Source organism: Convolutriloba macropyga, chromosome 3, assembly GCF_964194025.1.
Source record: "Convolutriloba macropyga chromosome 3, txConMacr16.3, whole genome shotgun sequence".
In the NCBI taxonomy this organism is placed as follows: domain Eukaryota; kingdom Metazoa; phylum Xenacoelomorpha; order Acoela; family Convolutidae; genus Convolutriloba; species Convolutriloba macropyga.
In genome coordinates this window covers 55,342,672-55,368,587 of record NC_134470.1, presented here as the reverse complement: position 1 = coordinate 55,368,587, position 25,916 = coordinate 55,342,672, and the positions used below count along the sequence as shown (strand labels likewise).

Here is a 25,916-nt window from a genome sequence, read left to right as displayed (position 1 = left end):
CTATGTACAACTGTTTTTTAAAGTCAACATACCGTCTCAAAGTTTAAATTGACTTTACCGTAAAAATTGTTAATAGTTATTGCTTAATAGCTTTAATTTTATGTCGCTCTTACTTTGATTAAATAATACGTGAGAGGATTAATATTTTTTCCTTATATGGTAATACTTGCCGCTACGTGACACGCCGTTTCGAAGAGCGCCTCACCTGTGTATCAGTACTGCAAAACATTCATTATTTACTTAATAATACCAATAAATTTACTCGACACTTAATATAAGCCAATTTGGACTTGGAGACGGTCGGCGATGGTAGCATTTTTTTTTACTGGACTCCAACTATTTTCAAGTTTTCTTGGATTATTGTGTCGGCAACAGCGTTGATTAAATAGGCCAGCGCTTCCGTATCTGTGGCGCACGTTAAATGCGGGTAAATATTCCGACTCTCTATCAAATTTTTGCTCATAAACAGGTTCGTGAAATACTCTGTACCCTTTCTATAATCAGGGCCGCCTGTGTAGTCATTGAAATAGCTCTCAATCGGTGATCGCACAATCTTTTCGCGGAATAAATCCGTTTTGTTGAGGAATAAAATCACGCTTTTTTCTTTGAACACGTTCATGTGAATTGTGTTCTCGAATAAGTTCAAACTCTCGACCATGCGATTAGTTCCCTTTCGCGTGTCTTCTTGTAGCACAAGATCATAGTCATTTAGCGAAGCTACGTATATTAGCGCTGTAACGTCTTCGAAAGCGTGTACCCACTAAAAGGAAATGTTTTCTTTTCTTTTTTTTCTTCCTAAAGCTATCATTTGAGAGACCATTAAAAAAGCGCAGGTAGGATCGGGCCAAAGATTTGTTTAATGTATGAAAAGTTGCAAATCTTACACGCTGAGTAAAAATGGTGAAATTAAGAAACATGAAAAACATAAAAAGCACCAGCAACACTGAGAAGATGGTCAAATTACAAAGTTTCACAGATTGCCTAGAGGCCCCAATCATCATCCTACGATAAGTTAGGCCAGTATTCCACCACCTTTTGCGTCAACGAGAACGCACTCTAACTGCAAATAGATTTGCACGTAGTTTTCCGGGTAACGCAGTGGTAGAATATGGATGAAAATAATGGACTAAAATTTAAATCACAGAGATTATCTCAAAATAAATCAGCATAATAAAACTTAGCATAGCCCTGATTAGCATACAGGTATAGAGATCTCATGGAATGAAATTAGAGGAAATAAGAAATAAACCCCCACGGAACGGAGACCAGGGAAATGAACCCGCATTTTAAATTAGAATTTTAGTCGTGATAAATTGTTCGGCTTTGATAGTCTCATTTCAAGGACGGGCCGTTAAAGCGAGAAATGGCCAAAGACTCTAAATATGCAGCTCTTCATTAGTCAAGTGGGGGTAATTTCAAAGGAAATTTATTTGCTATCTAATATTGAGCGTTTTTTTTCGTGAGGCTTTCTATTCCGAAAACGAAAAATCGGAAAACTTCTGGAAACTGTGTCCCCAAATGACCATTATCTTGCAATGATTGCGCAATTGTCGGGGTGCCATTTGATGAAAAAAAAATTGATAAAATAATCTGGTCTGATATATATATATATATATATATATATATATATATATATATGTATATAATATATATATATATATATAAATATATATATATATATATATATATTTGGAATGTGGGATGAAACTCAATCAGCTGTTTTTGTTTCCAACTTTTTTAAGAAGGTTTTTACCTACATTCAATTCGTCAACAAAATGACACAAATTCTGTAATAAGTTTCATAGTGAAAAAATTTTTTAATGGAAAATGGCAAGGTTTCAAAATAAAACATTGAAATATGTGACGCTGGAAAATAACCATCTGATGTAATTAAATAAACAATCTGATAGCATATTTGTTTCTATTACAGAAGGATACAAATATCTGATAGGTATAAGTAAAAAGCCATAATTAATCAAAAACAGTTGCTGCGGCACGATTTGTTTTAAAACAGAAGTTCTTCTCTTACTACGTCAGGAGTCGTTTTCGACTTTGATTCGAGGAAAACCATATGAGGAATTAGGACAATAAAAATGATGATAAAAAATTATTAATTTCTAATATGTAACACTAAACAAGTGGTAAGTTTCATTTACGTGTTTCAGAACGGGAAAACAATTTCATTTGCTGAAATTTCCTGAGTTTTATTTTTTATTCTTCTGTGATTGAAAAACAACCCTAATTTAAATGCCATTTTTTTTATACAATTTGAACGACCAAAATCGACTGATATGTTTTTATAAAGGCTCAAAAAGGGCTCAAAATAAACAAAAGGAATCTGGCATCATTAATGTCTGTTGTCAACTATTCAAAAAACGAAATGAACAACAAAGATTCTTTAATTTTTGCAAAATTTTACTTTTCATCACACTGGCCGCTTTGTCCCAATAATCTTGCATAAAATTTCATAGTCATACAAAATTCAGCTACAGAGTCTTGTTTCCTAAACTGTAACCTAGCAGGAGTTTTACAGGATAGGCGATTTTCACAAAAACGAGATAGCTCGGGGAGTTGAACTAGGTAATTGGGGAATTAAACAGGTTTCAAAAATGTTTTATTGATCAATAAAATATAAAAATAATGAAAACCAATTTTTTATATCCGAGCTCTGATAAGCTCATCAAACATATCAGTTTGCTCCAAAAAATGGATTCTATTTTAATGAAGAGCTTACTTAAGTAACTTAACTAGTGTATAGCTGACAACTGAATTTTCAGAAAACTGAAAACTTTATTGGCATTCGAATTTTTAGCATCCAAATAGTTTATTCTACTTAACACAACCGATTAAACTATTTTCTAAAAAAAGTCTGTTTCTTCAAATCAAACTCAAATACAAATGTTAACATTCTCAACTTGGTCTTCCTAGAAAAAAATTTACAAAATTTAAATACTTTTTTTCTTTCTCAACGCATGCCCAGATTGAGGTCACATTGCTTTCAATTGGCTGATTTTTGTTCTTTTAAGGAATTTGAGATAATTGAAAATTTTATTTTGATATTTAATAGAACAATGGTTCATTGTTACTTCGTAGAAGTGAAATCAAATAAATGATTCGAGATACCATCACAAAAAAAAACTAAAATAGTTGTCGATGCATACATGAAATGCAATTGCAATGATCCCTATTGGCTGAAAATTTGCCCGCCTTATGTTTTTTTATACAAACTGCGCTGTTTTTGTTTAGTTATTCAACATAAAGCTTCTTAACTGTATGTGACAGTGGGCTAAAAAATAGCTGATTTTACACAACTTATTATAGGCAGGATGCTCGGACAATTGATGAAAAGCATAGGGCAAAACAAGAAAAGAGTAAAAAATATTCTGAGTGAGGATCGAAACAGAAGTTGGCTATTTTTTTGTTTTAAGCTGTAATTTAATTTCTATGATGCAGAAGATTTCAGCTCACAATCTTACTCACTGTGATTCCGGGTGTTCAAAGGAAAATCATCTAATTTTCTCCAAAAAATCTATCCGGTAGACAAAAAAATGTAAAGGAGATTTAAATGAGCCATTTGATGTAATTAAATAAACAATCTGATAGCATATTTGTATCTATTACAGAAGGATACAAATATCTGATAGGTATAAGTAAAAAGCCATAATTAATCAAAAACAATTGCTGCGGCGCGATTTGTTTTAAAACAGAAATGTTTCTCTTACTAAGTCAGGAGTCGTTTTCGATTTTGATTCGAGGAAAACCATATGAGGAATTAGGACACAAAAATGATGATAAAAAATAATTTATTAATTTCTAATATCTAACACTAAACAAGTGGTAAGTTTCATTTACGTGTTTCAGAATGGGAAAAAAATTTCATTTGCTGAAATTTCCTAAGTTTTATTTTTTATTCTTCTGTGATTGAATAACAACCCTAATTTAAATGCCATTTTTTTATACAATTAGAACGACCAAAATCGACTGATATGTTTTTATGAAGGCTCAAAAAGGGCTCAAAATAAACAAAAGGAACCTGGCATCATTAATGTCTGTTGTCAACTAATCAAAAAACGAAATGCACAACAAAGTTTTTTTAAATTTTGCAAAATTTTACTTTTCATTACACTGGCCCCATTGTCCCAATAATCTTGTATAAAATTTCATAGTCATACAACATTTCCGCTACATAGTCTTTTTTCTTAAACTGTAACCTAGCACGAGTTTTACAGGATAGGCGATTTTCACAAAAAGAGATTGCTCGGGGAGTTGAACTAGGTAATCGGGTAGTTAAACAGGTTTTAAATTGTTTTATTGATCAATAAAAAACAAAAATATTGAAAACCAATTATTTATATCCGAGCTCTGATAAGCTCATCAGACATATCAGTTTGCTCCAAAAAATGGATTCTATTTTAATGAACAGCTTACTTAAATAACTTAACTAGTGTATAGCTGTCAACTGAATTTTCAGAAAACTGAAAACCCTATTGGCATTCAAATTTTTAGCATCCAAATAGTTTATTCTACTTAACACAACCGATTAAACTATTTTCTAAAAAAAGTCTGTTTCTTCAAATCAAACTCAAATACAAATGTTAACATTCTCAACTTGGTCTTCCTAGAAAAAAATTTACAAAATTTAAATACTTTTTTTCTTTCTCAACACATGCCCAACACCTCTCATCACATTGCTTTCAATTGGCGGATTTTTGTTCGTTTAAGGAATTTGGAATAATTGAAAGTTTTATTTTGATATTTAATAGAACAATGGTTCATGGTTACTTCGTAGAAGTGAAATCAAATAAATGATTCGAGATACCATCACAAACAAAACTAAAAGAGTTGTCGATGCATACATGAAATGCAATTGCAATGATCCCTTTTGGCTGAACATTCGCCCGCCTTATTTTTTTTATACAAACTGCGCTGTTTTTGTGTAGTTATTCAACATAAAGCTTCTTAACTGTATGTGACAGTGGGCTAAAAAATAGCTGATTTTACACAACTTATTATAGGCAGGATGCTCGGACAATTGATGAAAAGCATAGGGCAAAACAAAAAAAGAGTAAAAAATGTTCTGAATGAGGATCGAAACAGAAGTTGGCTATTTTTTTGTTTTAAGCTGTAATTTAATTTCTATGATGCAGAAGATTTCAGCTCACAATCTTACTCACTGTGATTCCGGGTGTTCAAAGGAAAATCATCTAATTTTCTCCAAAAAATCTATCCGGTAGACAAAAAAATGTAAAGGAGATTTAAATGAGCCATTTGATGTAATTAAATAAACAATCTGATAGCATATTTGTATCTATTACAGAAGGATACAAATATCTGATAGGTATAAGTAAAAAGCCATAATTAATCAAAAACAATTGCTGCGGCGCGATTTGTTTTAAAACAGAAATGTTTCTCTTACTACGTCAGGAGTCGTTTTCGACTTTGATTCGAGGAAAACCATATGAGGAATTAGGACAAAAAAAATGATGATAAAAAATAATTTATTAATTTCTAATATCTAACACTAAACAAGTGGTAAGTTTCATTTACGTGTTTCAGAATGGGAAAAAAATTTCATTTGCTGAAATTTCCTAAGTTTTATTTTTTATTCTTCTGTGATTGAATAACAACCCTAATTTAAATGCCATTTTTTTATACAATTAGAACGACCAAAATCGACTGATATGTTTTTATGAAGGCTCAAAAAGGGCTCAAAATAAACAAAAGGAACCTGGCATCATTAACGTCTGTTGTCAACTAATCAAAAAACGAAATGCACAACAAAGATTTTTTAATTTTTGCAAAATTTTAATTTTCATTACACTGGCCCCATTGTCCCAATAATCTTGTATAAAATTTCATAGTCATACAAAATTTCCGCTACATAGTCTTTTTTCTTAAACTGTAACCTAGCACAAGTTTTACAGGATAGGCGATTTTCACAAAAAAGAGAATGCTCGGGGAGTTGAACTAGGTAATCGGGTAGTTAAACAGGTTTTAAATTGTTTTATTGATCAATAAAAAACAAAAATATTGAAAACCAATTATTTATATCCGAGCTCTGATAAGCTCATCAGACATATCAGTTTGCTCCAAAAAATGGATTCTATTTTAATGAACAGCTTACTTAAGTAACTTAACTAGTGTATAGCTGTCAACTGAATTTTCAGAAAACTGAAAACCCTATTGGCATTCAAATTTTTAGCATCCAAATAGTTTATGCTACCTAACACAACCGATTACACTATTTTCTAAAAAAAAGTCTGTTTCTTCAAATCAAACTCAAATACAAATGTTAACATTCTCAACTTGGTCTTTCTAGAAAAAAAATTAGCAAAACTTATCTACTTTTTTTTCTCAACACATGCCCAGATTGAGGTCACATTGCTTTCAATTGGCGGAATTTTGTTCGTTTAAGGAATTTGGAATAATTGAAAGTTTTATTTTGATATTTAATAGAACAATGGTTCATGGTTACTTCGTAGAAGTGAAATCAAATAAATGATTCGAGATACCATCACAAAAAAAACTAAAAGAGTTGTCGATGCATACATGAAATGCAATTGCAATGATCCCTTTTGGCTGAAAATTCGCCCGCCTTATTTTTTTTATACAAACTGCGCTGTTTTTGTGTAGTTATTCAAAATAAACCTTCTTAACTGTATGTGACAGTGGGCTAAAAAATAGCTGATTTTACACAACTTATTATAGGCAGGATGCTCGGACAATTGATGAAAAGCATAGGGCAAAAAAAAGAGTAAAAAATATTCTGAATGAGGATCGAAACAGAAGTTGGCTATTTTTTTGTTTTAAGCTGTAATTTAATTTCTATGATGCAGAAGATTTCAGCTCACAATCTTACTCACTGTGATTCCGGGTGTTCAAAGGAAAATCATCTAATTTTCTCCAAAAAATCTATCCGGTAGACAAAAAAATGTAAAGGAGATTTAAATGAGCCATTTGATGTAATTAAATAAACAATCTGATAGCATATTTGTATCTATTACAGAAGGATACAAATATCTGATAGGTATAAGTAAAAAGCCATAATTAATCAAAAACAACTGCTGCGGCGCAATTTGTTTTAAAACAGAAATGTTTCTCTTACTACGTCAGGAGTCGTTTTCGACTTTGATTCGAGGAAAACCATATGAGGAATTAGGACAAAAAAAATGATGATAAAAAATAATTTATTAATTTCTAATATCTAACACTAAACAAGTGGTAAGTTTCATTTACGTGTTTCAGAATGGGAAAAAAATTTCATTTGCTGAAATTTCCTAAGTTTTATTTTTTATTCTTCTGTGATTGAATAACAATCCTAATTTAAATGCCATTTTTTTATACAATTAGAACAACCAAAATCGACTGATATGTTTTTATGAAGGCTCAAAAAGGGCTCAAAATAAACAAAAGGAACCTGGCATCATTAATGTCTGTTGTCAACTAATCAAAAAACGAAATGAACAACAAAGATTTTTTAATTTTTGCAAAATTTTACTTTTCATTACACTGGCCCCATTGTCCCAATAATCTTGTATAAAATTTAATAGTCATACAAAATTTCAGCTACATAGTCTTTTTTCTTAAACTGTAACCTAGCAGGAGTTTTACAGGATAGGCGATTTTCACAAAAAAGAGATTGCTCGGGGAGTTGAACTAGGTAATCGGGTAGTTAAACAGGTTTTAAATTGTTTTATTGATCATTAAAAAGCAAAAATAATGAAAACCAATTTTTTATATCCGAGCTCTGATAAGCTCATCAAACATATCAGTTTGCTCCAAAAAATGGATTCTATTTTAACGAACAGCTTACTTAAGTAACTTAACTAGTGTATAGCTGCCAACTGAATTTTCAGAAAACTGAAAACCCTATTGGCATTCGAATTTTTAGCATCCAAATAGTTTATGCTACCTAACACAACCGATTACACTATTTTCTAAAAAGAGGTCTGTTTCTTCAAATCAAACTCAAATACAAATGTTAACATTCTCAACTTGGTCTTTCTAGAAAAAAAATCTGCAAAACTTATCTACTTTTTTTCTTTCTCAACACATGCCCAGATTGAGGTCACATTGCTTTCAATTGGCGGATTTTTGTTCGTTTAAGGAATTTGGAATAATTGAAAGTTTTATTTTGATATTTAATAGAACAATGGTTCATGGTTACTTCGTAGAAGTGAAATCAAATAAATGGTTCGAGATACCATCACAAAAAAAACTAAAAGAGTTGTCGATGCATACATGTAATGTAATTGCAATGATCCCTATTGGCTGAAATTTGCCCGCCTTATGTTTTTTATACAAACTGCGCTGTTTTTGTGTAGTTATTCAACATAAAGCTTCTTAACTGTATGTGACAGTGGGCTAAAAATTAGCTGATTTTACACAACTTATTATAGGCAGGACGCTCGGACAATTGCTTAAAAGCATAGGGTAAAACAAAAAAGAGTAAAAAACATTCTGAGTGAGGACAGAAACAGAAATTGGCTATTTTTTGTTTTAAAATATAATTTAATTTCTTTGATACAGACGATTTCAGCTCAAAATCTTAGTTACTGTGATTCCGGGTGTTCAAAGGAAAATCATATAAATTTCTCTGAAAAATCTATCCGGTAGTCAAAAAATGTAAAGGAGTTTTTAATGAGCCATTTGATGTAATTAGATGAACAATCTGATAGCATATTTGTATCTATTACAGAAGGTTATAAATATCTGATATGTATAAATAAAAAGCCATAATTAATCAAAAACAATTGCTGCGGCGCGGTTTGTTTTAAAACAGAAATCCTTCTCTGACTACGACAGGAGTCGTTTTCGACTTTGATTCGAGGAAAACCATAGGAGGAATTGGGACAATAAAAAGGATGAAAAAAAAACAATTTATTAATTTCTACTATGTTACACTAAACAAGTGGTAAGTTTCATTTACGTGTTTCAGAATGGGAAAAAATTTCATTTGCTGAAATTTCTTAAGATTTGTATTTTATTCTTCTGTGATTGAATGACAACCCTTATTAAAATGCCTTTTTTTATACAATTAAAACAACCAAAATCGACTGATATGTTTTTATAAAGGCTCAAAAAGGGCTCAAAATAAACATAAGAAACATGGGCTAAAAAGTAGCTGATTTTACACAACTGAATATAGGCAGGACGCTCGGACAATTGGTGAAAAGCATAGGCCAAAACAAAAAAAGAGTAAAAAACATTCTGAGTGAGGACAGAAACGGAAATTGGCTATTTTTTTGTTTTAAGCTGTAATTTAAGTTCTATGATGCAGAGGATTTCAGCACACAATCTTACTTACTGTGATTCCATTCCGGGTGTTCAAAGGAAAATCATCTAAATCTCTCTGAAAAATCTATCCGGTAGTCAAAAAAATGCAAAGGAGATTTAAATGAGCCATTGATGGGTTTCTTGAAGCTACTTTGGAGCTCACCAAGACTGCAACACGAGACGCTTCCATCTTTTTTGTCAGTTTTTCCAATATTTCATCCATACTTATAAATTGTTGTAAATAAACTCCGGTCCCGAGTCGAGGAAGTATCGGAAAATTAGTTAAGATAAGCGGTGACAAGTTGTTTTTTTCCCCGCAAATTTCGTACTCAATATTGCGGTGAAGTGCGGTGAAATTATGCAATTTCAGCGCTAGAGTAAGCGGTGAACTTACAAAAATTCACCACATTTCACCGCTTACTACAATTTCTTCTTCCACTGCACTTCCAAAGCCACTTCTTCTTCCACTGCACCACCTTTCACTAACTGCTAGGATTTTTGTATTGAATTTAAATCAAATTCTCTATCTTCTGTAAAACATGCGCGTTGAGGTTTTGTAAGATTTGTGATTTTTAGCGGTGAAATGTGGTGAGTTTTTGTAAGTTCACCGTTTACTCTAGTGGTAAAGCTACTTAAATTCACTGCTTAGAGAAAAGTGTCAAAAAGATGTCAGATTAAGTGGTAATTTTAGGGGGGGGGGGGGTTAAATCTAACAATTACTCCCCTACTTCCCATAACCCCTTAATCTTACATCTTTTTGACACTTTTTTCTAAGCGGTGAATTTATGTAAATTCATCACTAAGTTAAGCGGTGAATTTATCTATTTTCATCGCATTCACCGCTTATATCACATACGTTGGACACTTTTTTCAAAGCGGTGAAAATATGTAATTTCACCGCTTCCAAGAGATAGAGTTTTTTTCACCGCATTCACCGTCTGATTTATGTGATTTCACCGCATTCACCGCTTATCTTACAACATTTACAGCATTCACCGCTTATTTTACAACATTTACCGCATTCACCGCATATCTTACATAATTTTGCGTTGAATGGCGGTGGCACCTCGACCCGGGTTCCATTTAATGGTGACTGTTTCAAAGCTGCCCTCAGCAACGCCAAAGAGCTATTTTGTAAAAAAAAGAGAGATAAAATAAGACCACGTAACAGAAAACTTTCCTTTTTCCTTTGATTCCTCTGACCTCCGACGTCTATAATTCTAAACCGACCAATATGATTCTTTGTTCTGATGTTGATTTCTATCTCAACGATTCCTTGCGTCTGCAATCGAGCTCGAATGATGTCATCTTTGGAGGGCACGTAGTTATCCTTAGTTATTTCATCAACTTTTTCAATAAAGTACTTGGCTGCGTCTATAAGTTGATATTCGTTTGACCTCGAGTAGCAGCTTTGGAGTCCGGGGTCTTTCCAAACAGCTGATATGGCACTGACAATGTCTGGAGGAATATTTTCTGTTTTGGGGTCAAAGTTCAGCTGGAAGTCCCTGATTATTGTGTATTTGTCTTCTAAGTCCTCGTTTTCGAATAGAATTCCTGCGTTTTGTGTATGCTTTATTAACAATGAGGTCTAAATTATTAACATTTTTTTTGTTCCGGCCAACTTTAGTGGTGAGGAACTATATGCTCAACTGGGTTTTTTTTTCATAAAATTTTCGCCGATCGATATATTCATCGTACAAAGTTGTGAGTGATATCTTTAGAATGCTTCTCAAGCGCAGAATTTCGAGTTACGCAAGTTCAAAAATTTGAGGACCTTAGCCTCACTTAATTTGTTCTGTTCACGTTTTTCGTATTTTTTGATGAAATTTTTGTCAACTTTGCAAAAATATGATGAAACTGTTAACGAACGTGTTTTTCGTTTTACGTATAAATGTTAAAGAGAGTTGCCGAATTGCCTTAATGCTATGTTTTTGGTTAAAAACTTTGGCTAAATTAATGAAAATTCAGCAGTTTTTCTTATTTTCCATTGAAAATGGCACAAATTATTATACTCTAGCCCACTTTGTCCATATTGACGTGTAGTTCAGCCAAAAAAACTGCTGACACAATCAATACTTAATAAGATAATGTCTGCTTCTGCCTCCGGTCCTTAGGAAAATGTTCTGGAAATAACAATTCGGCGGAATTTTGCTTATTTAAATCAATATTTACAGAAACGCATATTTATTTGATATACTAAGATCTTTGTTTTCAAATGAATCATAAGGCAATCCTCATTTCGATTGAAAAAATTTTTTTGGCTTTGAAATTACATGTTTTTCAATTGTTTATTTGAGCTTTGGACATTTTTGTAATTTTCAGTTTCTTATTTGCTGATCTGTCATCTTATCACGTTTTTAACAAGCCAAATATAATATAAATGCCGTAGACAAATCATGCGATCATTTTTATTTTATGTTTTTTAATTGATTATCTTTTTAAACTTAATTGACTTTTTGATCCCTATATTTGATGTTCTTTTTCTAGTGTCATAAATCAATATGTTGAATAACAGGTCTCATTGGTTTGTTTTGAGATGTAAGTGAACGTATTACATGCAATTTTTGCATTGCTTATGCTTTTCATGACTTTGCGATTAATTGTTTTCGAAAAGTAAAAATTTGTTTTTTAACTTTGCATTTTTTGTTTTTTTTTGTCTACCGGTTAATTTTTTTCAATAAAGCCAAGTCTCAAATCTTTTACGATGAAATTTAAGTAAACTATTTTAGTTTAGGTTTCATTTGATATTAATTTGTCTTTTTATTATGTTTCTTAAAATAGAAAGACATGAGTGGCTCTAATAAATCGTTGTTCTTATCCGATTTTGTTGTTCGTCTTGTTTTTATTCTTGCTAATGGCACGTATCATCGCTCCTCTAACTAAGCGTTATTTATTTCGTTTAGAGATTGCAGTTGAAAGCAAAGTTTTAATTGCATACACCATTTATTTTCCAACAAAATATGAATTTTGTAAAGCTTTCCATCTCTTCCTTATTTGGTGGTCAATTAAGTCAAAAATGAGTGGGCCCAGAAAAATAGGAGCAAACGAACATTACCGAGCCTCCTTGTTTACACATTTTAACAGATTAAGAGCGCAGAAGTTGCTATTTTTTGTTTCGTAATGTTCCTCACGTTCTCTTTAGAGCAATCATTTTGAGGTAATAAAAGATTTTCCGGGGTTAATTTTAGCGGCTAAAAACAATATTTTTTCCATTCTGTGAGCATAAATGTGGCAAACTTATGCTGTGGTGTTTTTATACGTTCTTCGATTCGTGGAATTAATTTAGTAGCACAATCATGCTATGTCACGGACAATTGAATAATTTTTATCTTGTAAATTTTTCAACATAAACCTATTGTTAAAATTACAGATTTCAAATTATTGCAAAATATGTTGAAATGTCTATATCTTGTAAAAGATATAGACATTTTGTATATATATATATATATATATATATATATATATATATATAATGCCAAAATCATTTTTAGCTTTAAATAAAACATTCATCTTCCTTTTTTTAAATTTAAGAGTATAGTTTCGCAGCATTGAACCTCGAAATTTGCGAAATATTGAGGCACCAGCGACTTTCGTTCTGTCCGAGCAATTGGATAGCAATTCGAACACTTAACTTTGGTGATTAACAAGCCCCACTATTAAGCAAACAAAAACAAGTTTTCTATAGTTAATATTACTTGATTTTTTTTGTTTTGAAAAAAGGTCTTTTAAATTGGAGGGATTCACTCAGAACAAAACGTTTTCTCAAAGGTTGATTGCATTCTAATATTGTGTTAGTGACTCGATGCAAAAGATATTAGGCAAAACCCCCAAAAAGTTCAAAGAACATTTTGTGAAAATTGGGCCAACACCAATTAAAACACTTAAAGACGTTACTTCAAAATCAAGACACTCTAAAGTACTCAGCTGACCCTAACAATAATAGCCTAAATTTTTAAATATTTTGCAGTTGCGAGTCAATTCAGTTTAGTTCTCTTCCAACATGTATGCCACCATTTTCAGGAAAGTCCCGTGTTCTAGAGATCTAAGATTAATTTTTTTACAAAACTTAAAATCATCTTTATATCCACTGTAATTTTTTGACAAAATATTTTTTCAAATATGTCAGATGCTACCCGGGGGTTTGAAAATTTGGAGAATTGTGAATGTGTTTTATCACTTCATTTTGATGTTAAGACGCTTGTTGGGGACAATTGAGTGCTTTATAGCTTCCAGCAGCTTTTGAAGTGGCTTTTTAAAGAGTTTTAATTGGTTTTCGCCTTTTTCCACTGAATGAAAACTTTTACCAATTGATACAAAAATTGGCCTCACCGAGTCAAGTTTTTGCCTAATATTAAATCCCCCTATAACTTTGATCGTTTTAACTCAAAATAAAATTCAACGTTAAGTAAAGTTTGTTAATTTATGGTAACTACTGGGTACGATTGCTCTTTTTAATGCCTTTTTGTTTGATCGTTCTTCGTTTGACCTGCACGAATCTAAACAATATCTGTTCCCTTGTGAGGCAGCCGAACGCAATTGGTTGAAGTTTAACAAAAGAATTCGCTGGAATTTTTTGCTTGGTCGAAGTTGAATCGAAGTAGTGGTTAAAGTTCATTTCCAATGACATCATTATGAGTACATGATACAGTGAAATAATTCACATGCTAGTCATTAGAGAGCAATTCGTCTGACGTTAGTTGGTCATTTTATTTCCCGTTAGAACAGTTTCGCAAATTGATAATGATTGATTGTTCGCGTGTAATAGTGTTCTATTTCTTCGTTCTTATAAATATCAAAAGTTTAATTAGTTTTATTTTTTTTTGGATAATTCAATCAAGTAGACCTAACAAAGCTTAAAAACGTCAAAAAACGTTGTTTGGCACTGATCGGTTAGCATTTAATGGATGCACAAACACTTGTAATTTGGGCAGAAGAGAATTCTGACACAACTTGACGAAAAATTCTAATTTCTGAGAGTATGTTTGACTAAAGGGAAGAAGAAAATAAGTCTGGGGCCTTAAGAGATGCCCAAGTTTCGGCGCATTGGTGCGCGTTTGGTGCAATGGTGAATGAAACTAGCCTGAGAGGCTAAGATTTTGGTTCAAATGCAGTATTGTTTCGTTTATAGAGCAGTCGCACCTGAATAGGCCTATTTAAATCAATATTCGCTTAATTTACAGGGAAAAAAGAATTGTTAACAAAGTGCCTAGATTTTTCATGGCTTGAAGAATGGCAGTTATAGCTCGCATGCAGTTATCTCTAACCACACATCTATACTGTGCAATTTCCCTCTGGTCAAACCCATCGGCGTAAATGACCTTCATCTGTTTAACAACTGTACTTTTCCCACATTCTCCCGCTCCCAAAAGGAGAAGTTTTTCCTCAGATTCTGTCAATTTAGCGTCATGTTTGAGTTGCATGTCGATTTGGTTGTTTATTCTTGTTTCCTCGTCCGCTGGCGGACAACAAAGCGACGCTCCCATTTTGTAAACAACCTACTAACCTGGGATTTGACGAGTTTATTTTGTAACTGCTGCAGCGAATAAATATGTACGGAAACGATGACAGTAATGCGACTTCGTCAAAACTTCTCGTACCTGTTTCTGTTGTTTTCAATGGTTTCAAATACTGTTCAAAAAGTTGCTTTACAATTTTGGAAAGGATTCGATCAAATAATTGATGAAAAATAAAACATTAAATTGTTTACTCGTAAGCGTGAGTTTTATTTTAAATTTTGAACTTTAAGGGCAAATTTAGAAAGTCCGGGAAAAAGATTCAGGCTCTTATGACAATTGGCGATATCGACTGCAAAATTGGTAACGGTTTCGTTCTATCTCTCAAGAATCTTTGCGTGACTGAAGATCTCTAGTCAGTGATGGTTGTGGAGATGGGATTTTGCACAAGAGTATGTCAAAGTGTATGGTAGTCTAGTATTGAATTTAAACTCGACTATTTGGCCATGGTCAGCAATGATGGTAAGAACCATCAACAATACAATGTTCACGTCGTTCTCTCTGCTGATATCCGTCCTTCTAGCCGAAAGTGATCAAATGAAACTCAATAGTGACGCGTTTTTGCTGATTTTGGTTTTATTTTAATATTTAAATTTTAGAAATCGGTTGTTGAAATGGTGCATTACAAACTCTTCATTGTTTTTATTTTTCATAATTCATAAATCATTTTTGTAATAATGAAAACACCAACAACGATATAGAATGAAATCTGTTCAAAAAAGTTTAAGATTTTTTTCAGATGAACCACATTTTAAAGAAATGTTCAGGTTCATGTCAATTTTTCAGGTTCATGTCAATCTTTCAGGTTCATGTCAATTTTTCAGGTTCATGTCAATTTTTCAGGTTCATGTCAATTTTGAACTAGCATTTTGAAAAAAAAATGTCAGGATTTGGCCACAAAAATAGTTATAACATATTTTCAGTCATATCGATTATCTTCAGACAAATTGAGTAAATTTCTTATGGATAATAATAACAGTAATCAGAAAAAACAATAGTCGATTCGCCATTTTCATAAGTCGTCTATTCGATTTGCCGGTTTTATAATGCACATGCCTGCTTTAATTGTAACCCAAGTTGGTATTAGTTAGTATTAGTTAGTACAGCACATCTTCAAGACGTGATTTTGAACCCAACAAATGCAATATAACTTCATTCATGCAAAATAGACGGGTTAATTTTGCCGCAATTGATAAGTTCTGAACTCGGTTGCGCAGAACATGTGTTTTGAAGTGTCTAAAGATTGGTATTATGATTTGTCATAACTTGTTTGGTTAGTAAATTTGTTGGACAATGATGTTAAAGAGTTTGTATGTTACAAAACAGACAAGATTGCGGAGCTCTAGTGAAGAGTACAGACATCTGAAGCAAGTGAGAAAGAACCGAATTTAGATTTATGGTACTTCTGTTAGAATTCATGCAATGTATCCAACATAGAACACATTCATTGTTCCCACATTTTTGAGAAAAACATGTGAGAACTTTATTTTTGCCCAACTTAGTCAGAAAGTTTTCTAATTCTTTTGGGGGTGTCCCAAACCAATGTTTGGGGTGTTATTTTAAGGCCCTCTGAGGTTAGAACTCCAAGAACTCCAGATCTGCAAGAAAATTTGGCAAGGAATTAAGTTTTTATAAAAAGAAGTGACCGCTGTGTGACCAAATTTGGCCATTTAGGGAGAATATTTATTAAATTTGAATCCTTTTTTGAACAATTTATTGCTGTTCGTTCAATACTATGTTATCAAAAGTTCAACCCTACCTCGTGCAAAGGTTGATTTGTTTTTTTAAATAAGAAGTCAAAATTTTCTTTCTTTAGCATTTGTGACTGAACTAATTTTCAATTCACTCACTTTCGATTATTTGGCCATCTGATTATTAATTCAATTGATTGTTTGATCTCTCGAATCTCACTGTTCCATGAGTTTGAGTTCAAGTTATAGATGTTTGTTGGTTTTCAAATGTGTTTTTTGGAAAAAGGGAAACTTGACGCAAACTCTCAAAAAGGAAGCTAAATTTGAAAAACAGATTTCTAACAATTATTTTGGTTCTTCACAAACTGTAATAAGCATAAGGTTTTTGACTCTAAACGAAACTATTCAGGTACCAAAAAACTATCTATTAATAATCTTCTGAACTATAAAATTTCTCAAACAGTTTTGAACTTCTTTTAAACTGATAAGACAAATTGGTTACTTTTATGCTCTACTGCTGAGTCTTCCAGGTGCTGTGATTGGTTCCAACTAAAACTATTCGCTTTTTCCTTAATCACAAAGGAACTATTTTGCTGTTCAATTTTGAACTTAAATTATGTTCCCATTTGCTCATAACGTTGAAAGGCGTGTCTTGATCTATACTTAAGGCTCTCATATTATTTTGTGGATACTTAGTCAAAAGAAATGACATAACTGAAATTAACTATGTCATTATGACAACGCTTCTGTTCCCGATTTTTAAATTAAATTTGGTGAAAATTATCCAACTTATTTTTTTGGCTTGGAATATTATATTATGTGATGGGTGGAGAGTTCTGAAAGATAAATCACTCCACACTCTTCGCACCCTCAATAACGTCAGCCCTCGCGTTGCCCTGACGGAGATGACCGGGCTTATTTCGAGAGTTATCGATTCTCGTTCCAGAACAAGCCCAGCAATGACAAGACGAGAAGCTATCAAACAGATGCAACAATAACAAGGTGCAAAGAATGTCAGTGAACCCAAGGGAATCCCGATTGTGGCTGGCCAGTCCCAAGAGGCTCGACACATTCTTGATACCGGTTCCCGCCCCACTCCACCGACCTCCTGTCTTTGATCTACCACATCACATGGCATCAATCCCCAGCAAAAAGGACCCAACTTACTTAATGCGAATTGTGACATCGAACTGCTTAACTTTTTGGGAATGGCTCAACAAAAAGTCAGACTGCAACCTCTAAAACCGTAAGACAGAACCGAAACGCTTTTTAGTTTTTTTGCTGTTAAGTATTTAGACAGTTTAGACGGCAAGTTCGGCCCCAAACACTGGTATAAGAGTGGATAATTGACTGTAATCCTTTTTGTAACCGGTCACCAATAACCCCCACAGTTGAATTTTATGAGTCTAAAAAACATCAAGGTTCGGAGTTTGATCAAAGTTTCCGATATTCACAAATCCTTTTCCGCCAGATTGTAAAGACAAGCAAGTAGTACTATCTTGACAAGTCTCATTTAAATAGAATATTTTTTGGAGAAGGGAGCTGAGAAACTTCTTTAAGAGCAAAAACATCGATTTTGAAAATTTTTGTTCGAAAGTTGGGAAATTCAGACAAATCGGTCCATTATGGCTACATAGCAAAAAATTGACCTCAGGTATGAGAAAAAAAGTGAGAACATTATGCTAAATTGTTCAATTTTGAAAATTTTTGGTCAATTTTGAGGCAAATCAAAAAATTTAGAGAATCAATACCGAATATTGATAAACCATACTTTCAAGCTTAAAACCGTCCAGTTTACTGGATTACCGTACCGTAATCAAGAATTTGCAAAAAATTGACCAAAGTTTGGACAGAGAAAGGTGTGAGATAAAAACTCACAACCTCTGGCCAAAAAAAAATGTCTTCTTATTATTTCCGTATCTCGTTTTCGTACCGTACCTTCCGCTACTTTTTCGTTCCCTAACTTCGCCATTCACAATTTTTGTTTATTTTTCATCAACGTCGCTCTCCCAAAATTTCGTTTTGCGTTTTCGTATCAGATCATTCCGTTTTTTCTTGCACTTAGAGTTGTTTTTCTCCGACTAATTTTTTCCTTCAATGTAGCAGGTTGTCATATATGATGATGTATGTTGTGCTTTGTTGCAGTATCTTGATTAAACTAGTCTGCTGGTTAGTTGCTTTGATCTTGTTGCTTTCTAGGGTGTGACTTAAGTTTATTCTAGAGTTACGGCTAGTTGGTTCCTGGACTTTTCCAATTCACTAATTTACTAGCATCCCTGTTGTAGTATATTGATTTTCGCTGCTGTATAACTGCGTGTAAATGTATGACTGTTAGTTGTTATGGTTTTTGCCTTCTAGGGTGTGACTTAAGTTTATTCTGGAGTTACGGCTAGATTGTTTCCTAACTTTTCCAGCTTTCATAGACTACAGAAGCCTTGCATATTACTTAAATTTTGCTGTAGTTTGTTTAATATTGTTGGTATGCTGATCGGTTGTTTAGGTTTAAATATTGCTAGGATGTGACTGAAGTTTTTTCTAGAATTACGGCTAGTAAATTTCTTGGTCTGTTCATCCTTTTACTATACTAATGTTTGCCGTAAATTTAGTTCGTTATTTTCATATGTTAAGCCCATAATGACCTGTGCTAGTTTGTCTCTTGCAGTACCATCTCTCCTCCTTCCTAGGGTGTTACTTAAGTTTGTTCTGGAGTTACGGCTAGTTTTTTTGGTTGAGTTTGTTGCTGTAGTCTGCTAGCATAGTACTTCCCGACCTCCCCGCTCGTTCCCTAATCGTCTCCCGCCCGTTCCCTTCCGTTTTTCCGTTTCGTTGCACACTACTTGCTCAACACCTCCATCCCGTCCGTCTCGTGTGCCGTTTCTTCGTGCGTCGCTAGTTCCTCGTTTCCGTCCCGTCCGTTGCGTTGCCCATTTCCTACCCGCGTTTTTGCCCGTTCCGTTGCCCGTTTCGTTGTGCGCCGTTCACCCGTCCTTAACGCCCCGTCCGTTTCGTCTCCCGATTCATCGCGCTTTATCCACCCGGCCCTCTTTTGCGGGTCGCCTGTCTTTCTGCTGAGTCTCACGTTGCGTAAAAGCTGGTTAGACGCTCTCTGACTTTTGGTTACTTACTTTCGCCGAGTAATTTATTATTCGGTAACTGCTTTACTGCTCTTCGGCGGCTTGATTATCAGGTCGTCTGTCGTCAATTGGGTTCGGTATAACCCTCATCCCGTGTGGTTGTTTGGAATTTACTTTATTTTGAGAAATCAGGCATTTTAAGATCGTGGCCGAACATCAAGAGAAAATGAAAAAGCTCTTTAATTAAAGATCTAATCTAGAGTCTGAGTTATGCAACATCCATAAGGACATCACAGATGCCATAGATCGTCAAGACAGGAGGGTTAAAATTGAACGATTGGTTTCTAAGTTGAAAGAAGTTTTCAGTAAATTGGTGCAGAAGATTGAGGAACTATTTAACTTGGTCAGTAAAGCGGAGAACCCAAATTCAATTTACCCTGTCCTTGAGCAATGGTTGGATGATGTAACAAAAAACAATGATAAATTCTTGCTCGCGGCTAGAAGCTATATTGACACAGTCGCTGACCGAGACATCGTATGTGAGGGCGTTAATCTTCAAAGGCAGTCTAGGAGAAGTTCACGCCGAACATTATCATCAATGTCTAGCCAGCGTAAACATAACTTTCTCAAGGCAAAACTAAAACGCGAAGAGGCCGAGAAACAAGAACAAGCTGCCATGCGCCTCGCTAAACAAAAACACGAAATTGCCATGAGAAAAAAGGAGCTTGAAATACAAATGGAGCAGATGGCACTTCACGAAGTGGAGGAAGACCACCGCCAGCGTGTTGCCGCAGCTAAATTAGATGAGGCTGAATAAATGGATATTCAGTCTTTGTTTAGCCACCACTCAAGTGGACTGAATTTGCTTAAAGATATGGGATCAGATAGAAGTCAGGGACTTGTTCAGGATTGGGTAAATCCTTTTCCAGCAGGTAATTCATTGACAGCTGCAAGTGAGTTAAACTTTTCTCGTCCTGGTTCAAGATATTGGCCCTAGTAATCCTCCAAAAAACACAAGTAATGTTGCCAATAACTTAAATTATCTTGAAATGCTTTCTCAGTACACACTGCCGGGAGTTGCAATTTCTGTTGCCCAGCAAGAAGTGTTGTATCGGTAATATCTCCAGGCTCAAATGCAGCAATCACTCAGTGATCAGAGGATCGAGCAGACACACAGTCCCTCAGGAAGTGGTAAGGTGAACCCAGTGAACCAAGTACCAGTCGACGTACAAAATGTCGCACTCCCACCACTTCAGTCACCTATGCAACCTCACCGGCCACCGACACCCGTTATGGCAACAACTAACTCCGTTTTAGTACCTGTTTTTTAAACAAACCCTCAGGTAAATCAGTTCTTGGGTTTGAAAATCTCCAGTGTGCCTGGTCAATTACATATGTCCATGCCTCATGTTCCGCAACTACTGAATCCATCTCAAAGTAACATTCCACACCAAACACAGGTCCCTATTGTCCAGTCCCCGCATAATGTCCCTCCACCTCTAAACCCACTCGTCAACCCGCCACCCGTATTTCCATCTAAACAACTATTTAGCCTCCGCCTCCCGTGAATCCGTCTCCTGTTTCAGCGAGCACAGCAACATACTTACCCATTCCCAACATTCCACAACAAAACATTGTCCATTCACCTCAAGACCGCCTGGTGCCAATTCCTACTGCACCCAAACATCCCCTTAACTGAAACCCCGATTTAATTTTGTGGCGTTTTCCTGACAATACTTTACCCCCCAAACGTAAACCAGGCGTTTACCCCCAAACGTAAACCAGGCGAAAAATAATGCAACTGTTTTCAACAACGTTCAACCAAGCCTACCCCCAAGCACAGTTAACCCCGTCATCAGCCATCCCATCTTGCAATTGAATGTACAACAAAATCCTAATGGCAACCACACAGCAAACTGTAATATCCCCGTTAACCCCTTTAGTACAACTACTAACATCGCGCCACCTTTTGTAACGCCTGTTATACATCCAACATACGGGCATACTGCTCCAATATCATTGTGCTGGGTTGGCCCACCGCATCCCACGCCAGCATCTAAAAATGCAAGCTTGATTAAGGCACTCACTGACGCCTTAACTAGCAAGAGGAATGATCCGCTACCCGAATGGAAGTTGTCCGAATACAACAAGGATCCTCTACAGTTGCACGAATGGTATGGTCAAATTAAAAGCGCAATTGACTCTCAGTCCCTAACTGATGATGTGAAATTGACATACCTTAAGACCCTCGTAACTGGTAAAGCTAAAACAGCTATAGCTGAGTTCGCTTACTGCGGCCCAATGTACAAACACGCACTGAGGACCTTAGAACGTAAATTTGGCCAACCACAGGCGGTCATAAGTGCCCATTTGGTTAAACTCAGCAGCTTTCCACCATTGAAGATGCACAATAGCGACAACATCATTCACTTTTCAGGGTGCATTTCAAGACTTGTCGGGGTATTTAAATCGCTCTGATACGATTCAGATTTAAAGAGTGCAGCGCTTCTCAACACCGCCGTACAAAACCTTCCACCCATTATGAAGGAATCGTGGTCACTTCTCACGGTTAAAAAGCATTGGGTGAAACCTGCTCTTCTGGATTTCAACGACTGGTTAAAGGAGAAGGCCGAAGCGCACAATTTAGTGAAGAATACCGCATTTAAAGCAAAAACTGAGGATAACAACAACTCAGTAACAAGATCAAAAGTTGCTTCGAAGGCATTTGCTGCAAATACGCAACACAAGAGTAATGTTAAGCCGCATCAGAGTTGTCCGTCACCACCAATCTCTAGTTGCATTGTATGCAAAGGCAGCCACCGGCTCTGGGAATGCCGTGTCCTTAAGGAAAAGACTCGCACACAGAGAGCCAAGGTCGTGGCTGAGGCAAAGTTCTGTTTCTCTTGTTTGCGTGATAAACATATGTTCAGGCAGTGCAAAAGTCCCCGTAAATGTAGGAAAGATGGTTGCAACAGCTCCCATAACACCTTACTTCATGCAGCTGAAAGGGTTTTTCCAGCTAAACCCTCAACAAACAACAACATCAACACTTCGAAGTCGAACGCAGTTACTAGTAGGCCATCTACCGGTCAACGGCAATCAAGCAAAACAACCACTTTGTCTTCCGTGACGGATGTCAAATGCCTCCTTCAGTTCACCGAACTGAAACCTACGAAATTTTTTGGTACTAGTACTACGGCGTTGGTTTTATGCGATACCGTTTGCAGTAACTCTTGGGTGGCCGATAGTCTCGCAGATAGGCTCGGTTTGCAGGGTACCGCAATGAAACTGACCGTCAGTGGTATAAATACGGAAGAACTGATCGACACAAAGGTAGTTCAATTGATTGTGACACCTCACAAAGATCAACACTTCGAAGCTTTCACTGTACGTCCCTATGTGAGGGAAACATTTAATGTAGGTTCCGACATCATTGACGTTAAGTCCAAGCAAGAAACTTACCCACATCTGGCCGTCCTAGATCCAGTAAGATATAGCTATGGGAACATTGAGATGATTCTTGGACAGGATGTCTACCATGCCATCCGCCTGTTAGAGTACTTTGCAGCCGACGAAAAGAGCTCACCGTTTGCTGTTCGCTTGCCCATAGGTTGGGTTTTAAGCGGCCCACTTCCGTCAAGTTCAAGTTTAGTCTCAACATGTTTCAAAGCCAATGTCGAACAGGATTATGAACTGGCTTGTCAGGTTAAGTCCTGGTATGATATGGAATCGTGCGGCGCGTACAAGCAGGTTGACCCACGATCCGCAGCGGATGCTTGCGCGCAAAAAATACTTGAAACAACAACTTTTCATAATGGTCAAAGATAAGATGTCGGTATGTTGTGGGCTGATGGCAACATCCAGCTCCCGAGTAACTAATTTTTTCGTAACTGGTACAGCTCAAGTCTCTCGAAAAGCGGCTCTCAAGAGATACATCTTTGAAAGAAAACTATGCTAATACCATCCGTGAAGACTTGGAAAAAGGTTACTTAATTAGAGTCCATGATGATCACATGATCGAGCAACGGTCGGATAAAGAGTGCTACCTACCACATCATCCCGTAATCAACCCGAACAAACCCGGGAAAGTGCGTAGGGTATTAAACGGTGCAGCAAAATTCCACTGTACTTTTTTGAATAAATCTTTGCTCACTGTCCCCGACATGCTCAAAACCTAATCCACGTTTTACTTAAGTTCCGTGAACATCAATTCGCCGTGTCAGCAGATGTCGAGGATATGTTCCTCCAAGTGGGTGTCCCTGACTGTGACGAGCCATCACTGCGTTTTTTGTGGCAGGAGGAACCCACAACAAATGTTGTAGTGTATCAGTACACGCGTCATATATTTGGGGCTAAAGACTCGCCCAAATGCGCTAACTATGCATTGCAATGCACGGCACGAGACAATGTCATTCAGTACCCGGATGCAACCAAAGCCGTCCTTGAATACTTCTACATGGACGATTATTTGGATTCGGTGGAGTCAACAGAGAGGGCTCTCAAAAGATCGAAGGAGTTGGTGCATCTCTCTCCATCTCGGTGGGTTCAAGCTTACTAAGTTTGTAAGCAATGTACCTAATCTGGCTGATCGAATTGATGGGTCACCTCAGTCCACCGAACCAAAAGTAATTGCCACATCTAAGCAGGGATCTTCGCACGTGCTTGGGTTGAAATGGGATCATAACAATGATACTCTAGTTGTGAGTCGGGTTACCTCCAGTACAGTAACTAAGTCTTTAGCACAACGCTTGGTATTGAGCCTAGTGTCTAAGTTATTCGATCCCTTCGGCCTAGTGGCGCCATTTACTATTGGTGCCCGATTGTTGCTAAAGGACATTTGGCGTGTCAGCGGGCAGCACTGGGATGAAGAATTACCAAAAGACACTGTTGAAAGGTTCCTCGAATGAAAAGTAGAACTACCCAAGCTTGCCGAAATCGCTATACCAAGAGTTACTTTTCCGGAAACTTTTAACACCTGGAACTACACATGTTTGGCGATAGTTTTCAAGAGGTCTTCAGCGCTGTCGCATTTCTCCGAGCTCAAGTGAACACTTCTAGTGGGCCAAAAATAGAGCTTGCATTTGTCGTGGGTAAAGTTCCCGTAGCACCTATGAAGGTGATGACAGTTCCAAAGCTAGAGCTGCAAGCCGCCCTACTGGCCGCTCGGTTGAAACGAGACTCCTGTCGAGCCCTTACTGTGCTTGTTAACCAAGTTTTTATGTAGACTGATAGCACTACTGTCTTGCAGTGGGTTAACTCCACAAGCAAGCACCCAATATTTATTGCAAACCGTATATGCGAGACTTTAGAACACACGAGCGTTGACGAATGGAACCACGTTGCCTCAAGCGATAATCCGGCAGATGCCGGTGCTCGTGATATGTCCGCTGAGGTTTTGCAATCAAGTAGCTGGGTGAGGGGGGGGGGGTTCAGATTTCTCAAGAACCAAGGAGTTCCCGTTCGAACCAAGCATCGAAGTAGTTAAAAATATCAAACTTGGTATAGTAACTAAGAATACTGACGAAACCAAAACATCATCGGCCGCATCCGTAATCAAGTCAACTAAGGAACCGCCCCGCAACTAATTCCCTTGGATAAGTACAGTTCTTATCAGAAGTTGCTACGGATAACAGCGTACGCACTGCGCTTGTTACCTTCTCATGAATGTTACCGTAATGCCGATGGTAGCATCATAGACCCCACGGAGCTTGACGAAGCCGAGCGTCATCTCCAGTATCTTGTCCAAGGGGAGCCACTCAATGCAGAGAGAAAAGATCTCCGCGAAAACAAACCCCTTAAACGGAGTAGCCGTGTTGCTCTGTTTTCTCACTTTATTGGGCCAAATCGTCTAATCCGATCGGCCGACCGCATCAAACGGTTGGTCGAAGTTGACTTTGATGTAAAACATCCTATCGTTCTCGACGCACGCTATGCATATATAAAGTTGTTCCTTAGGCACAACCACGTTAAACATCATCATAAAGGTATAGACTACCTGCGGGCCAAAATACAAGAACGCTATACCATCCTCAAATTACGATCCTCACTGCGTTCTATTAAATCCAACTGCGTCACGTGCAGAAAGTTCCGAGCTGCCACTATCCAACCAATCATGGCTGACATCCCAATAGAAAGACTCGCATACCAGACTCCTCCCTTCGTGAACACAGGGGTCGACTATTTCGGCCCATTTTACGTTGCTGTACGCAGGACTACCGAGAAGAGGTGGGGTTTCCTCTTCACGTGTCTAACTACTCGCGCCGTTCATTTTGAAATCGTTCCGTCCATGGACGCCAGTTCGTGTGTAATGGGAGTGAAGCGGTTTATCTCCCGTCGGGGTACACCGGCCATTATTTGGTCTG

General features: G+C 36.3%; 1 protein-coding gene across 2 annotated transcripts; it reads right to left on the bottom strand.

Moving 5' to 3' along the window:
• Nucleotides 1-256: 256 nt before the first annotated feature.
• On the bottom strand, nt 257-15,209 carry LOC142337146 (guanine nucleotide-binding protein G(o) subunit alpha-like). Of its 2 annotated transcripts, none has more exons than XM_075386250.1 (3): nt 14,483-15,209; nt 10,459-10,830; nt 257-762 (listed from the first exon to the last, which is right to left on the bottom strand). In XM_075386250.1, the coding sequence occupies exons 1-3, from the start codon at nt 14,757-14,759 to the stop codon at nt 323-325; spliced, it is 1,089 nt and encodes a 362-aa protein (XP_075242365.1). In that variant the 5' UTR covers nt 14,760-15,209; the 3' UTR covers nt 257-322. The 2 variants fall into 2 exon arrangements, with proteins under 2 accessions (XP_075242365.1, XP_075242366.1); XM_075386251.1 differs by having other exon boundaries at nt 10,459-10,834; nt 14,487-15,209.
• Between the last annotated feature and the right edge of the window lie 10,707 nt (nt 15,210-25,916).